Here is a 17,880-nt window from a genome sequence, read left to right as displayed (position 1 = left end):
CACAGCATTTGAAGCACACTCAAAATTCTTTCAGCATATTCTTCCGCTCTTCCAGTGGCTTCCTCCTGAACTCACAGCATTTCTGGAGGTAGTGAAGTTCATCATGCAATGGTCATTGCCTTTCTGGATCTTTTATCTTCTTCTTTGTGATGGTTGCCCATGAAACTCGGGTTATTTCTGCTGTCGCCTCGACAGACCTAGTTTCACCTGAGGACGGCTGCTTGCGTTGTGGCCGAAACGTCATGAGAATTATTTTATTATGTTTTATTTTTATTATTTTATTACTTCTCTTCTACGTGACTTTACCGAAAGAACCAAGAAGATGGACAAAGTTTGCTAATATCGTAAGAAAGAACTGAGTCTTGTGTACAGAGATTGGCACTCTCGCTGTTTCTCGACTCGCCGTTGCTCTTTCAATTTTTGGGAGATCTGGACTGGAGAGCCCCGTGGTGCCAAACATGAAACTCGGGTTATTTCTGGTTCTAGCCTGGTTGCAGATAAACTTTGAGAAAAAAGAGAATGGGGGGAATGTAACCTGATGCTCTGACTTGTATCTTGAATCCTCTGTTATCCATTTTTCCTGCACGTCGAATGGCAAATTGTCTACAAGGTGTTCAAAACAATGAGACCTGGTAAGTAGGTGTCAGCCTGGGCTGATTCAATCTCCATCAGAAGATCTCCAAGCTCTCGTAATCTTTTATTGTCTCGACCAGAGATTTTTGGAAAATTCTGCAACTTTTTGTAGAGAGCTTTCTCAATGGTTTCTGGGCTACCATAGCATTCCTAGAGCCTCTTCCACACCGCATGCAGGCTTGAGGCAGGATCGTCTATGTTTGCAACCGGATCGAGTTCTTTACTTGCAGAGATGTGTATAATCAACACCCCCATACCTGCCATGGGGCAGAACAGACATTTTTTTCAAGAAATAAGACAACACATTTTCTATTTGCTAATCTTTAAATTATTTTGCTCTTAAAGATACATTTTCACGTTGAGGAAAATCAATGTGATTGAGTAATTTCATCCTGACAACATATCTGCTTTCATGCTGCTCACAAATCTCGTACATAACTCAGGCCCTTGAAGGAGCCATGCAGCTGGCGAGCGGGCGGAGCAAGTTTGAGGAACTGTGCATCCCCATGTGCGTCATTCCCGCCACCATCAGCAACAACGTGCCCGGCACGGACTTCTCCATCGGCACAGACACGGTCCTCAATGCCATCGTGGAGGTGGGGGCCTGCGGAGAGAGAGGGGGAAACAAGTGAAGGGGTGGAACGCTGTATCCAGGAGAGCCTCACCGAGTCGCAAACTATTTTTATTTCATGCTTTTTATTAACTAACTCTGTCTGTTGTATCCTCAAATCTTGTAACTCAATTTTTAACCACTTCCCAATGTGGCATGGACTGGAAACTTGGTATACTTATGTCATGCTTAATTTTAGAACTTTCGTGACTGCAGGAATTATTATTTGTTTCTTTCGGTTAAGTCACGTCTAAAGATAAAATAATAAATTAAATTAAATAATAGAATACGACGTTTCGATTGCAACACAAGCAATCATCATCAGGTATAATGAAATAGCGACATAAAATCTAACCAGAAAACTATAGACAGACATATTAGCAGACAGATATCACCAAGATACATAGCGAGAGCAACACAGGTAACAGAGAGGGGTGATCGTCTCTGTGTGGTGGCCTTAAATAGACAGAGGGGGGGCGGAGGCAGAGAGAGGGAGGAGGGTTAGAGAAAAAATTAGCATATCAATGAGTGGTCAACAGACGTGGTGCTGCGAATGCGATGGCACGGCAAGCAAGCCTGAAAATCAGGAGAAGGACACACTAAAATTAAATAACCTAGTAAAATATCGAAATGTAATGTAATACAACACAGAGGGTCGGTCAACACACAATTAACGCATAGCCTGGTTGATTACGTATTTCAAAGATTGCTAAGTTAGAATTTAAGTGTGAACAATCTAAAGAGAGGACACAGGCAGAGAAAACAAGTCGCCAGAGAGAGAGAAAAAAGATAAGCTTAAAACTTCCCCGTAGAACCGAAAGAAACAAATAATAATTCCTGCAGTCACGAAAGTTCTAAAATTAAGATTGAACCACTTCTACGGGGAAGTTTTAAGCTTATCTTTTTTCTCTCTCTCTGGCGACTTGTTTTCTCTGCCTGTGTCCTCTCTTTAGATTGTTCACACTTAAATTCTAACTTAGCAATCTTTGAAATACGTAATCAACCAGGCTATGCGTTAATTGTGTGTTGACCGACCCTCTGTGTTGTATTACATTACATTTCGATATTTTACTAGGTTATTTAATTTTAGTGTGTCCTTCTCCTGATTTTCAGGCTTGCTTGCCGTGCCATCGCATTCGCAGCACCACGTCTGTTGACCACTCATTGATATGCTAATTTTTTCTCTAACCCTCCTCCCTCTCTCTGCCTCCGCCCCCCCTCTGTCTATTTAAGGCCACCACACAGAGACGATCACCCCTCTCTGTTACCTGTGTTGCTCTCGCTATGTATCTTGGTGATATCTGTCTGCTAATATGTCTGTCTATAGTTTTCTGGTTAGATTTTATGTCGCTATTTCATTATACCTGATGATGATTGCTTGTGTTGCAATCGAAACGTCGTATTCTATTATTTAATTTAATTTATTATTTTATCTTTAGACGTGACTTAACCGAAAGAAACAAATAATTATGTCATGCTGATGACAATACTATATTCTATCATTAAAAATAGATTAAATATATTTTTAAACATTATTTTTTATACGTTATGTTTCGGCTTGGGTCTAATTGTCCACGCTCAACTAAGGTTGGCTGTAAATCACCATGGTCCCTTACGTTATGGCAAGCTTTGGGGCACTTCCTGGAGTCGTGAAGTTCTTCCATTACTAGTACGGTACATTTTATGAAAGCGTGTTTAAAAAAAAGTTTTTTTTAAAATATTACTTATTAGGACAGTCTTCAATTGGGATGTTTGCCAAATTTCTTTTTTTATGAGTATTACGAGGAAACGAGACTGAACCAAAGCATATGAGGCTATAATATTTAAAGGTCTGTACAAGTCCACTTGCTTGTTTTGCCTTCTGCTAGCCATCACATAGCTCACTCAGCAAGCTGGGAGTTTGACAAATCTGCATGAGTTACCAACTACTGTCCTCAGCAGTCCACCACCACATTTGGCTCAAGAGAAATCAACGTGTCCCCATGGTTAAACAAGGTGCATGAACATTTGCAAACACCTAGCTGCCTTGAGCCAATGGAGGACATTCTTGTTCTAGAGAACAGTCTTCCAATAGAATGGCCACTGGTGAGTTTCCACTATGTGGTGCATCTTCACCAGTGCAACAGTGAGATAGGAGGACCAAGAAAGGTAAACACATGTAGTCCTTGAATAGGTCAAAGAGCTTTTTATTGGATTCAATCAAAAAGTGTTCAAGTTGACTGGTACATCACCCCAAATGTGGATGTAGTGCTGCATTGCTGGGATGTCTAATGGTGTATAGAGTCTTAGCAGTTGCTGTTTGATAATCACATTGGCTTTGCTCAAGAGAGGAACTTGCATTTCTTGAAGTATGTATTATGTTGAACTTTTTTTGCACTGTTCGTAGCCAACCACACTAATCGAAGTTGCATGGGGAAGGTAAATAAACTAAACACAAAAATCAGTGAAAAGAAATGAGCATAATTAAAAGTGCATAACTTCAGTGACTTCCTAACATCAGAAAGGCTACATTAGCAGAGGCATTGTGCAAATCCAAGATAAGTTCCTTTGGGTTACATGAATAACAGGCTGCTTAGGCTTGAGATGTTTCAGCTCAATTCACAACAGGTACAATGGGATGGGGCACCCCGAGGGTTAACATGGCCACTGAGTTTTTCGTTTCCTGCCTGTGACCGCCCTGTTGGGAGCAGACGTGCGACCGCATCAAGCAGTCGGCGAGCGGCACCATGCACCGCGTGTTCATCATCGAGACGATGGGTGGCTACTGCGGGTACCTGGCCACCATGAGCGGCCTGGCTGCTGGAGCGGACGCCGCCTACATCTACGAGGAGCCCTTCAGCATCCGAGACCTGCAGGTGTGCGGTGCAGCTTCGCTGCTATGTGTGTGTTTCCCATTGAAAGGAGTTTGACTGGGGGATTTCACAGGAGGCCTTGGTTGCGGAGCAGAGGGCACATGGCGGGGAGTCAGTTGACGCATATGTGTATGTAGTGGGGAGCGGTACGGTAGTGGTTAGCACACTGTGCTATGAACTCGGTGACCCAATTTCAATTTTCTGCTCACATCCAACACCAGTGACGATTATCTGAACCGGTCCTGGGGCCTCCCCTAGGTCGTTTCAGCTTCAAAGGGGTACCTGGTGCAGTGTGTAAAGCTCGCCACTGGGGAGATAAAGGCGGTCGGGCATGGTGCTGGCCACCCACCCTCTTGCGTACCGTGCTGGCCTTCATAGGTGATCGCTAACAGCACTTGCTCCAAAAGTCTGTTACGGCTATGACGGGATCTTTGTATTATCTTGTATGTCGTCTGGAGCTGAGCCTTAGATCTTCACATGGCCTCAAAGTGCATCTTACCGGGTACAAGAACTGTGGTGATGTCACTGCCACTTAGTGGTAAATGGCGACTGTTGTTCTTGTGGAATGGTGGTGCAGTGATTAGCACACTCCACTGTGAACTGAAAACTGCACTTACGGTTGATCACAATATTATTTTTGACAGATTGCAGAGATGGGTCGGCCTCTCCGGTACAGTTGCAAATTGGTATAAGAGCTATTTGACCAGCAGAGAGCAATTCATTTCCATAGGTGATCTGTCGTCCTCAAAGACAGAAATTACGTGTCGTGTTCCACATGGCTCCATTCTGGGACCTGTTTTATTCAGTCTCTATATGCTACCACTAGGCGATATCATCAGGAAACATGAGATTGATTTTCATTGCTATGCCTACAATATGCCACTCTACATTTCGGTATCTCCGAATGATGTAAGCCGCATCGATACCCTTATGAAGGGCATTGATGATATTAAAATTGGATGGCACTGAATTTCCTGGCAGTTAACAAAGACAAAACCGAGGTCCTGGTAATTGGAGCAAAAGCCCAAAGAGGTAAACTGCTCACAAATGTTTGCTCGCTGACAGAAAATGGCAAACTGCAGGTTAAAAACCTAGGTGTTTTGTTTGTTCAGGATTTTAACTTTGAAGCCCACATCAAATATATCAGCAAAACGGCATTTTATCATCTTAGAAATATAGCTAAAGGTGCAGCCTTTTCTCTTTCGGTTAACTACTGAGAAACTGATTCATACTTTTATTACCAGCAGACTTGACTACAGCAATGCTCTCTTTTCCGGTCTTCCGAAAAAGGCAATGTGTCATCTACAACTTATTCAGAATGCAGCAGCACAGGTGGTCACAGAAACCAGGAAGAGCTCCCATGTAACACCTATTTTACGGTCCTTGCACTGGCTGCCGGTCAGTCATCGGATTAATTGTAAATTTCTGTTATGGGTTTTTAAATCGTTGAATGGTTTGGCTTTGAGCAGATATGAACCAACAAGATCCCTCAGATTCTCCGGTTCCGGTCTTTTAGTCATCCCAAGGGCCAGGTCCAAAACTCATGGAGAAGCGGCTTTCAGTGTGTATAGTCCTCACCTGTGGAATAGTTTGCCAGGGGATCTGAGGGCTTCGCAATCATTAAGAAGTTTTAAGTTAAATGTTAAAACTCACCTTTTTAAACTTGCTTTTACTTAAGATTCTTTTATAGTTTTTTTTATATGCCTTCAACAGTAATGTATTATAATGTTCTTTTGTTTTGTATGGAATTTGTTTTTATTCTTGTGATTTAGTCAATTAACAATGTTTTTTTAAATCTATACAACACTTTGACTGGCATCCTTTTGCACGAAATAGTGCTATAGAAATAAAGACTTGATTTTTTTATGAACTCGGTCACATGGCTTCGATACTCGGCCATTGCTAACATCAGTCGTGAGTGATATCTGGGGAATCTGTGTCTTGGTTTTGTATGATTGGGCCAATGGGTAATATCTGTCTGCGTGTTCCATGGCACATGTTGGATTTTTGCGAGTGCTGTTGAATCTCACTTAAGTGTGTCTTCGAACCCAGTACCGGGTGTTTTCTGTGCTTTTGTCTGCAGATGAATGTGGAGCATCTGACGGAGAAGATGAAAGGAAACATTCACCGTGGGCTCGTAATTCGGTGAGATCCGCTTTGCCTTCAGTGTTGTCATTTACATTAAGGAATCATCACTGTAAGGGAATCGAGTAGCGGTAATGAAGACCAAGAGGTAATTGTAGCCATTGCTTTTTATCTCGCTACACCTTGCAGTCCTTCTTTCAACTGTTGCATGATTTACGTCAATTTCTTTATTATAAGGCTACCTTTTAATTCCCTGGTTATCAAACTTTTGCAAACCTTTCTCTTATTTGTACATCTGCATTCTATTCCTGTCCTCAAATGGCTTCCTCTGTTTTGTCACAAAATCCTTAGCACCCCCTCCACATTACCTATGCCCAAAGGTCAGAATCAAACGTCTTCTCCCGTTGCTTTGTCAAGTTCCGGCTCTTGAACCTACACAATAAAATACACTACTCCCGCCTTGTGCCGTTTGCTGTCTGAATATCCAACCAGAAACGAGAACTGCAACCCCAACTACACGACAGATTTCATCTACCACCTGTACTTGGCTGAGGGGAAAGGGGTGTTTGACTGCCGGAAGAATGTGCTGGGACACATGCAGCAGGTGAAGCACACACACATGGACAATGATGCTCATTGTAACCACTCCCCCTCAGTTATTATGATAACCTTTGGGACCCGATGGCTTGTGTACACAAAAAACACATTCTTCGTGGAGAGACAGTTATATGAAAAGCACAAATTATTTATGTTTTCCACCAGGACGCTAGTGATTATTTTGTGTTATATATCAGAAACTTTAGATCACCCCAAATAAGCTACACAGCTGTTTGGTTATATTCTGCTAAAATAAGCATGAAGGCAGCCCTGAGCCAATGGTGGAAATTCCTCATTCCCATGATGGGGGTGAGTGTATCCATAGAACAACCACTGTTGATTTCTCCAAGAATTGGTACTTGTTTTGTCAACTCCAGAAAGATGAATGGGAAGGATCAATGCAACACCAGGATTAGAACTCGCAACTTTCCGATTGCGAGCCATTTGCTATACCGCTGAGCCACCTAACCGGTGAATTATACTACAAAATACATTCATATATGGGTTTGGGTATTTGTTTGATCACATACAAAGAGTCAACGTGTGTTCATGGCTCATCTACGTTGGTGGCATCAGATGGCACTCTGCCCTATAAAGGTTGTTAACTGAAAATCAGCCAACATTAAAATAATAGAGAGTAGGGTATATTACCTGAAACAAAGCAGTACATCATTTGTAATGATTAAGTCCACAAGTGGGGATAGTGTTACAATCAAATGAAATTACCATTAAATATTTACTTCATATTTAAAAGCCTCACTGTTTCAAAACTTTCCTTGGGATGTTTGGTTATTTCCATTATCATGACTGTTTTTCAACTTGGGAGAAACTGCCATTCCTGGATACGAAATCCATGCATACAAAGGGATACATTCAAAAGTCCACACCAAAGGGGGTTATAACTCCACTTGTTTACGGCCATCACCAAACGACCTCATAGCCCAGTTGGTTGGGAGTTTAACGGCACAGATGACATTTGTGAGGTTCACCAACCCAACCTCCAAAAGTTTCTGACGGGTGCATCACCATGCCACAGCTGGTGTTTGTAAAGGGCCATTAAAGCTACCTTCCTGTTGTTTCCACTGCTGTGTGTTTGTGCTGGCAGGGCGGCTGTCCCTCCCCATTTGACAGGAACTTCGGCACGAAGATTGCTGCCAAGGGTGTGCAGTGGGTCTCCAAGAAGCTCCAGGAGTGCTACAGGCAAGGTGCGTCTCCTGACGTTTCCTTGTGGCAAGCAGCTCACAGTTGTGCTGGCATCAGGGGTTAAGCCAGAGCTGAAGGAGCGCCACCCCTCCTATTGCATAGCCCGCTGCCTGTGCACGCTCCACCCTCTCCACAGCCATACTTGGAAATCGGTTTGCTTATGAAGCAGAAATGTAAGTCGACTTCAGATTCAACTAATTTCTGTCTTCTGTTTATATGTGTCGCTCTCCCGCTGTTTCTGTCTGAGTTTAGTGATATGAACAGAGAAGCAGTGGGATGTTTTTGCATTCTCATTGGCCAAAGTGTTATGTCCTAGGATTAAAATGTGTGATCCTACTCTGAGCCAGTGGTGGAAATTACACATTCCTGTATCTGGGGCCAGATCACCAACTACAAGCCCAGAGCCCCGCACACCACTATCGACTCCTGCCTGGCCAACGACCTGAACGAGTTCTACTGCAGATTTGAAAGACAATTGGACTGTCCTGAACTACCCCTTCCCACCCAAGAGGCCTCCCCCCTCCCCCCCACTACTCAATTCAGGAGGGAGAGGCTAACAGACTTTTCAAGAGGCGGAACCCCCGCAAAGCAGCTGGGCCGGACTCTGTCTCTCCAGCGAACCCTCAAGCACTGCGCTGACCAGCTGTCTCCAGTATTCACCAACATCTTCAACACCTCACTGGAGACATGCCATGTACCATCCTGTCTCAAGTCATCCACCATCATCCCTGTGCCCAAAAAGCTAAGGCCAAGGAATTAATGATTACAGACCCGTCGCCTTAACCTCTGTGGTAATGAAGTCTTTTGAGCACCTGGTGCTGACACACCTCAAAGCCATCACAGACCCTCTCCTGGACCCCCTGCAGTTTGCCTACAGAGCCAACAGGTCTTTAGACGACACAGTTAACATGGCCCTCCACTTTACCCTACAGCACCTGGATTCCCCAGCAACCTATGCCAGGATCCTGTTTGTGGACTTCAGCTCTGCTTTCAACACCATCATCCCTGCCCTGCTTCAGGACAAGCTCTCCCAGCTGAACATGCCCGACTCCACCTGCAGGTGGATCACAGACTTTCTGTCTGACAGGAAGCAGTGCGTTAAGCTGGGAACACAAGTCTCTGACTCGCAGTCCATCAGCATCGGATCTCCTCAGGGCTGCGTCCTTTCCCCTCTGCTCTTCTCCCTGTACACCGACAGCTGCACCTCCAGTCATCCGTCCGTCAAACTTTTGAAGTTTGCGGACGACACCACCCTCATTGGGCTCATCTCTGGTGAGGATGGGTCTGACTATAGGTGGGAAGCTGACAACCTGGTGACCTGGTGTAGCCAGAACAACTTAGAGCTCAATGCTCTTAAGACAGTGGAGATGGTTGTGGACTTCAGGAAGAATGCAGCCCCACTCACCCCCATCACCCTGTGCGACTCCCCAGTCAACACTATGAAGTCCTTCCGCTTCCTGGGCACTATCCTCTCCCAGGACCTCAAGTGGGAACTGAACATCAGCTCCCTCATAAAGAGAGCACAACAGAGGATGTACTTCTTACGGCAGCTGAAGAAATTCGACCGGCCAAAGACAATGATGGTGCACTTCTACACAGCCATCAATGAGTCCGTCCTCACCTCCTCCATCACCATCTGGTACGCCGCTGCCACTACCAAGGACAAGAGCAGACTGCAGCGTATCATCCGCACTGCTGAGAAGGTGATTGGCTGCAATCTGCCTACCCTCGAGGACCTGCACACCTCGAGGACCCTGAGGCGAGCGAGGAAGATTGTGGTTGACTCCTCCCACCCTGGACACTCTCTGTTCCAGCTACTCCCCTCCGGCAGAAGGCTGCGGTCCATCAGGACCAAAACCTCACGCCACAAAAACAGTTTCTTCCCATCCGCTGTTGGCCTCTTCAACAAGGCCAAGGGCTCACACTGACTTTAACACTTTATCTGCACAATGACACCTTGCCATATTTGCACTATGTTGCCATATTTGTATTTTTATATTGTATATTATAGCTATTTTATATTTTATATTTTAATTTATTAAAAATGTATACATACTTTAGCCCCTTAGTATTAGTTAGACTTTGTACTATTAGTATAGTTAGACTTGCACACCACTTAATTAAGATTTAAGATTCCTATATGTTGAATGTATGCACCTTCCTGCCAAAGTAAATTCCTTGTCTGTGCAAACTTTCATGGCGAATAAAGCACAAATACAGCATCTGTTAATATCTTTCTCGAAGGCTTCCAAGAGCTCTTTTAGACCACCCAGCGGCCCCTGTCTACCGGTGGCCCCCTCCAATATCATCCAGTCACGTGTCATCAGGTCAACCAGCGTATCTTGCCCCAATGTAACCCTGGCTGGCTGACGCTCCCTCTCGCTCCCTCACCGGGAGCCCGCACTGCACACTGCTCGTGGTGCCTCCGCGCTGACCAACGCTCACCCAAGCCCCGATATGGGGCGGTTACTACATCCCGTAAGCGGGCTACACATGTCAGCACATTATTGGCTGTGGCTTCGTAAGCCCGGCACCACACAGTGACAATCACAGGAACTACACACACACACATGGACTCACACACATACATAGACTCACCCAAACATTGGCCTACACACACATACACATATGGACTTACACACACAGACATGGACTTTAGATACACACAAATGGAGTTACACACACATATCGATTCACACACACATTGACTTACACACACACATAGCGACGTACACACACATGGACTAACACACACACATATGGACTCACACACATACACATCGACGTACACACACACAGTGACTTCTCTTTCTGGCGAGTCTTAGCGAGGAGCAGTTTGAAAACAAAGGTCTTCCCAGGACTGGCAGGTGCATCAAGGAAAAAAAGACTCGATTTGTAGTCTCAATGTCTTCCAAGATTTTCGTGTAGGCTTCTATTTGTGCATCCATCAGGTTTGGCTTATTTTCCTAACTAAATTTAAGAAGCTGTAAAGCATAATAGCATATTTAACGTAGGATCTCTTTAGCAAGGGCATTCAGGTTGTCCCTGTAGGGTGTTGGTAGTCCCATTGACGTGAGGTATTTTCCACCAATGAAGTGCAGTTTGTCCTGAAGGAGGATGAGGGACTGTTTGAAGATGACATAAGAAAAGTTGACGTCGAGGTTTGTATTTTCTCATTGAGTTCCGTGGAGGATGTCCTCACTCATGCCCTCTTTGTATTTTTGACAGAGTCCCATGGGGTTAGATGAGCTGCAAACTTCGAATATTTATGCAGAAAAGCAATGTCAGTTGGAAAGGGGACTGACCAACAGAAGCTTCTGTCATAGCTTTATGAAGATGGTGATCATGCGCAAGAATTGCATGAAGATTGCAAGCTTCCCTGAAGGTATGACAGACAACTCCTTCCACTGTTTAGAGGTCTTGGAAAGATTTTTGCCCTTTGGCAACATGGAGAAGCATTGAGAGAAAGTAGCACTGCTGAATGTTGGCATGAACTGTGTAGACTCGTCCTAAGGCATCAGATTCACCGTCAGCAGCACGTCGCTTCCATTTTTTTTAGCAGTCCATGTGTAATGCGAGCGTAAACGGCCTCGCTGGGTGTGACGTAACAGGTGGGAGGAGTTAGGGTCACGTGGGGAGAGAGAGAGCTTTTAAGGACAGGAACCGGAAGGGCTCGAAGGGAGTGTGAGGGTAGAGACAGAAGGAGGCCACGCGGGGCAGGAGAAGGAAAGTGGCGTGATCGCCACAGGGTTGGGATTCGCCACCGTCGGCCATCGGTGTCCGGGCACAGAGGCGACAGAGAGCCAGCAGCGGGGCTGCATAGTGAGCAGCAGTGGGGCTGCAGATTGGGAAGCAGAGAGGCTGCATAACGAGCCAGCAGCGGGGCTGCATAGTGGGGCAGCAACGGGGCTGCAGGAGCGACGGCAGCAGTGGGGCTGCCGAGCGGGAGACGGAGGAGACACTGAGCGAGACGCCGTGCGGGCAAGTTGTACGAACCAATAAAGGACAACGGAGACAGACCCAGTGCAAGAGTCCTTTCATTAAACTGGTGTCAGAAGTGAAACGGCATGTCAAAGCAGCTCAGAAGAAAGAATATCCCCGCACCATCGTCTGCTACATCTACCGACGACGACGACCTTCCTCAGGCAGTGGCGCTGCCAACGATGGAGGGAGGAATCGACGCGGGAACGAGTGACGGCCCGGGGGTGCAGGAGGTCGCCGCTTCGGTGGATCCGCCCGCGCTGGGGGACGCTGACCAGAGATGACGACAGATGGCGGCCCAGATGGAGACATTAAAGACTGTCTTGGCGCAACTGTGCGACCTTGTCACGCCGGCGACGGGTTCGGGGAGGCCCAGGGGTGAACAACAGACCAGGGTCTTGCCTGCGCCGCCAGCGCCCTCCACCACATGGCACGAGGACGCCATCTTGGGCGTGGCGGGAGAAGAACCGCGGGAAGCCGCCATCTTTGACACGTTGCGGTGCGACGCCATCTTGAACATGCCACGCGACGCGCCGTCTGCGGAGGACAGCGGAGCCTGCCGATTTTTGGCGGCGGTACGCTCCGCCAGATGGACTGACGCAGAGGCCCTGGAAGTCCTGCCAACTCTTCTCGACGATGAGTCGGTCAGACTTTTCCGTTCCATCAAGGCCGAGAATTTGAAAACACTGAGAGGGGTTTTTGATGAGATGGCGGACGCGTACGAGCCTCCGGATGACGCTCACCGACGATTCGTTCAGCGCCAGCGGGCACCCGAAAAGTCGCCGGTGGCATACAGGGGTGCTGTTCTGGAATTGGCCATGGCCGCATACCCTGAGACGGAGCCTGACCTATTGGAACCCCTTATTTTGGGCAAAATGCTGGAGCTATCAAGAGACTTGGGGATCCCTATGCCGGTGTGCGGCCATGAGAAGTTGACGTCACGGGCTGCTGCGAAGTGTTTGGATGCCCAATTTAATCTGCGCCGTTGGAAACAGGTGACAGCGTGGATGGGGGGGCCCATCGTTGAAGGGGGTGCCGCGGGTTGGGATCCCAAGAAGGCGGTCTACGTTCCTGACGGCGGGGGCCCGCAGGAATTGACGGCCGCCTCCGCGCAGTGGCCTGCCCGGGGAGGGCCGGGGCCGCGGTCTGCACCACCGACGCAGGAGCGTCGGGATGGAGGGAGTGCTGTGCGTCGCAACGACGTCGAGTGTTTTTGCTGCGGTCGCAAAGGCCACTTCACCAGGGATTTTTGGGCCCGTATCCCGGGGCCGCCCCAGCAGGAGGCCTCGACCACGGACGTACCGCGGAAGGACCCTCCAGGACAGGCAAGTCGGTGCGCACCAGACACCCGGCAAGGTTTGGCACCTCATTCATCACCATCGCCGCACGGTCCGGGTGTCGTTAACAATGGGAGGCCGCCGACTGGCCTATGTCGCTCGGTAACGCATTGGCGCAAATTGGCACGAAGGGTTGTTGCGGCCGCTACTGGTTCGTCCACTGTGCCGGGTTCTATACAAGGGGTCGACGTGCGCATTTTGGTAGACTCCGGTGCGTCCGCGACGATTATCTCGGATGTCATTTTCCATCTGTTGGGCACCCTGCCGGACGCAGTGCGGCCGGTTTATGATTCCTGTATAGCAGCGAACGGGGGAAGTATGGGCATTGTGGGCCAGGTGGACGCCAATATATCCATCGGGGGGGTGTCGGCCTCAGGAACTGTGATTTCGAGGTCCCTTGCGGTTCCGTGTTTGTTGGGAACCGATTTTCTGGCTAAAATGCCCATTCTAATAAGGGTTAATCAAAATTGCATTGAACTACCGGGGGGTCGGAAAATTGCATTTTTGCCGTCGCCCTAGGGGCGACCCGCTCCGGTCTGCCAGGTGCAGGCGCTGTCCGAGGTATCTGTTGACATTCCACCTGGTTCACAGATGCTTATCTCTTTGCGATATCGGAAACCGGTGCCTGGTCTGGAGGGAGCGCCTGGGGTTTTGTTATCACCGTCCGCAACCATAACGGGCGGGTCGGCGCTGGTTGGGGCGCAAACTATTATCCGTCCGGACCAGCCGCCGTTTTTGCAGGTGCTGAATGGGAGTACGGAGAATGTTTGCGTACCGGCTGGAATGGTCGTGGCCCATGCCACGACGGCGTTCACGGCTCATGACGATCTTGGCCGCCGGGACGTGGTAGGGCCCTACGGGCCAAGATGATCGCTGGATTGCCGAATTGTGCGGGGAGAATTCATCCCTGACCGGGGAACAGCGATCCGCGCTTCGCGCGCTGTTGTTAAGTTATTCCGATGTGTTTAGCTCGGATGATTTTGACTTGGGACGCACCTCCCTGCTTTCCCATCACATTGACACGGGGGACGCTGCTCCGATTCGGTTGAATTCGCATCGGATGAGCCCAGCGGAGCGGGACCATGTTCGTGGAGCAGTGGAAGACATGCTGGCTGCGGACATAATATCTCGGTCTAACAGCCCATGGGGCGCGCCGGTAGTCTTGGTCAAAAAGAAAGATGGAAAATTGCGATTTTCGCAAATTAAACAAAGTGTCTGTGGCGGATGCGTACCCCCTGCCGCGTATGGATGATTCCCTCGATGCCTTGTCGGGGGCGAAGTTCTTTTCAACGCTGGATCTCTCTTCGGGATTCTGGCAGCTTCCCCTCGATGAGCCCTCGAGGGAAAAGACTGCTTTCCGTACGCCGCAGGGCCTATTTCAATTTAATTGTCTTCCGATGGGGTTAAATGCTGCCCCCGCCACATTTCAGAGGTTGATGGAGCTGGTATTAATGGGGTTGCAGTGGGAGACATGTCTGATATATTTAGACGACATCATCGTCTTTAGCCGCACATTTGACGAACATCTACGGAGACTGGAGGCGGTGTTCGCCAGGATGCGCTCCGCCAATCTAAAATTTAAACCTAAGGAATGTCACCTATTGCAACGATCCGTGCGCTATTTGGGACACATAGTGCCGACGGGGTTGCCACGGACCCGGAGAAGACGGCGTGCGTCCGCAACTGGCCAACCCCGGCCACGGTGGGGGATGTGCGTCGCTTCTTGGGGTTTGCCTCATATTACCGTAGGTTCGTTCCCAACTTTGCAACCATCGCTAGGCCTCTGCACCTCCTTACGGGTAAAGGACGGAAATTCAGTTGGGGACCGCCAGAGGAAGCGGCGTTTAAGGGCCTACACGATCGTTTGGCGACGGCGCCAACATTGGACTATCCCGATTTCGATCACCCTTTCATTCTGGACACGGACGCGAGTGACACTGGCATTGGGGCCGTTCTTTCGCAGTCCAAAGGCGGTGTGGAATGCGTGGTAGCGTACGGTAGCCGCGTCTTGTCCCCCGCAGAAACCTGCTACTGCGTTACTCGCCGCGAACTTTTGGCTATTGTCTATTTTCTCCGGCAATTTCGGCCGTATCTCTACGGCCGTTCGTTTATTGTGCGCACGGATCATGCGGCTTTACAATATGCTCTGAGGGTAGACCAACCATCTGGCCAACTGGCACGATGGTTGGACAGTCTGCAGGAGTTTTCTTTCCAAATTCAGCATCGGAAGGGGTCGCGTCACGCGAATGCAGACGCGCTCTCCAGGTTACCTCAAGGATCCCCTTGCGCTTGCGCGTCAGGTACGCATAGGTGTACGCCGGCTCAGCACCCCCTCGGCCTATTGCGTTGGCGGTCGAGGTGCCTGAGGCTCCAGTGTGCCCGGGATTGGCCGATGGGGTTCTGAACCTGCCGCGATCAGTGTGGATTCGTGAACAAATGCTTGACGACTCGTTGGGGACTCTGCGGAGTCGGGCTGCAAAGGGAGGGGGGGGGACTGCTTTCCAGAGGGACGCCGGGGGCCGCTCTCCGTGACGGACTGCTGATGTGGAGGGAGGGGTTACATGATCGCTGGCGTCTGGTTGTACCGTCGTCGTTACGGTACAAATTGATTAGCACTCTGCATTGTGACACGCTATTACACCTGGGGGTGCAGAAAACCTTGTTGACGTTGCAGCGAGACTACTTCTGGCACGGCATGACGACGGATGTCGTCGGACACATTCGCGCGTGTCCCGAGTGTGCCCGGCGGAAGCCACCTAAACACCCATATGTGCCGCCGGTACAGTCTATACAGGTGTCTCGAATTAACGAGTTGGTGGCGTTGGATATTCTGGGACCTTTCCCGCCATCCGCTAGGGGCAATAAATTCTTGCTGGTTGGGGTGGAGTATCTCTCCCGCTGGCCGATGGCCTGGCCCCTGCCCGACCAGTCGGCAGCGTCCATTACAGACGCCTTTCTATTTGGATATGTCATGGACAAAGGGGCGCGGTAGAGGCTGCTCACGGATCAGGGCCGAAATTTTTCTTCTAAATTGTTGGGCGAGGTGTGCGCTGCTCTGGGGACTAAAAAGATCCGGACATCTCCCTACCACCCACAGACGGATGGCATGGTGGAACGACTAAATTGGACGCTGTCAGCCATGCTATGTCACACGGTTAATGAGAAGCAAGCTGACTGGGATTTGCATATCCCTGGGGTACTCTCGGCATACCGGATGACGCCTCACGCGTCCACAGGGTATTCTCAATTTTTTCTCATGTACGGCCGCGAGAACGTGCCGCCAATGGACGTGCAGTTGGGAACGGGAGCGAGAGGCCCTATTAAGCCTCTCCCCGACTACATTTAGGACGCCGTTCGCCGCGTCGCTGAGGCGCGAGAGGGTGCCCGATTGGCTACTGCCAAGACCCAGGCCAGGAACGAACGTTGCGCTCGACGCTCGAGGGGGAAGTGCCCCTGGAAGGTGGGGGACATGGCATGGCTGCATTGCCCGCAGGTGCGAGCAGGAACCTCCCCTAAATTGCATAAGCCATGGCAGGGGCCTGTTAGGCTCATTGAGGTTCCTAACCCGCAGTCCGCGCGCGTTCGGTTCGGATCTCGGCGCTGGTACGTCCATACGTCTCGGTTGAAACCCTACGTGGCCCCACGGACGGATGCGTCATCTCCTGATGTTGCCTTGCTGGTGTCTGTTGCTGCCGACGTACCCTTGCCTATGCCTGTTGACCCTGCAAGAGCGCCTGTCGTGCCTTCTACAGACGAACCGGCCGTGACACTGGCGGAGGCAGCGGACCCTGCTCTGGGTGGGCCTACCACGGCTGCGGGGACACCTGACCCCACCGCCCCTCCAACCCCACCGCCCCTCCAACCCCACCACAGACACGGTTGCGGGACATCCCGGACTCGGGTCCTTCGGGGGAACGGGACCTTGGCGTTGGCGGGCCTCCAATAGCGACGGGCGGTTTTGATCCCGTCGCTCCTAAAACCCCACTATGGGAACCTCATTTACCAGTAAAAATATGATAATTGTTTTTTTACCCTTCTATCTGGCAACAAAACTGACACCTTTTTACAAAGAGTCATGTTTGCATAGACCACAATACCTGCAGTCATAATGCAAACAAAAGAACATAACTCTGATAATGTGCACTGTCCTTGAAGTTGATTGGTCCACACCCGAGACAGCTTTCCTTAGAGCCTAGTCTCACATGGGTTGGACCAGATGACGCCAAAAGGCGCACAACTCAAAGACAATGCACCATCAGAGTATGAGAGCTCGGGGCAAGCATCTACACTATGGGAACCTCATTTGCCAGTAAAAATATGATAATTGTTTTTTTACCCTTCTATCTGGCAACAAAACTGACACCTTTTTACAAGGAGTCATGTTTGCATAGACCACAATACCTGCAGTTATAATGCAAACAAAAGAACATAACTCTGATAATGTGCACTGTCCTTGAAGTTGATTGGTCCACACCCAGGTGTGAGCATTGTTTGAAATCCACCATGCTCAGTATTTCTGTGACGAAATAGAGGATAGCCATCATGGGCCGACTGAGTGTCTTTCAAGTAGTTCCGTAAATAC

At 49.0% G+C, this 17,880-nt stretch overlaps 1 protein-coding gene and 1 pseudogene across 1 annotated transcript; both read left to right on the top strand.

Moving 5' to 3' along the window:
* LOC144936617 (ATP-dependent 6-phosphofructokinase, platelet type-like) overlaps positions 1-10,200 on the top strand; it is a 54,677-nt pseudogene extending 44,477 nt beyond the window's left edge.
* Positions 10,201-11,385: 1,185 nt separating this feature from the next.
* Positions 11,386-17,400, top strand: LOC144933958 (uncharacterized). The gene is made up of 2 exons (XM_078859333.1): positions 11,386-13,286; positions 17,051-17,400. Exons 1-2 carry the CDS (start codon positions 12,252-12,254, stop codon positions 17,063-17,065), a joined length of 1,050 nt encoding a protein of 349 aa, XP_078715459.1. The 5' UTR covers positions 11,386-12,251; the 3' UTR covers positions 17,066-17,400.
* Positions 17,401-17,880: the final 480 nt, after the last annotated feature.

Source organism: Lampetra fluviatilis, chromosome 1 (assembly GCF_964198595.1).
Source record: "Lampetra fluviatilis chromosome 1, kcLamFluv1.1, whole genome shotgun sequence".
In the NCBI taxonomy this organism is placed as follows: Eukaryota; Metazoa; Chordata; class Hyperoartia; order Petromyzontiformes; family Petromyzontidae; genus Lampetra; species Lampetra fluviatilis.
This window is presented reverse-complemented; position numbering and strand designations above follow the sequence as displayed.

Coding starts and splice junctions, on each gene's coding strand:
- LOC144933958 (XM_078859333.1), top strand. CDS start 12,252: ATGGCGGCCCAGATGGAGACATTAAAGACTGTCTTGGCGCAACTGTGC.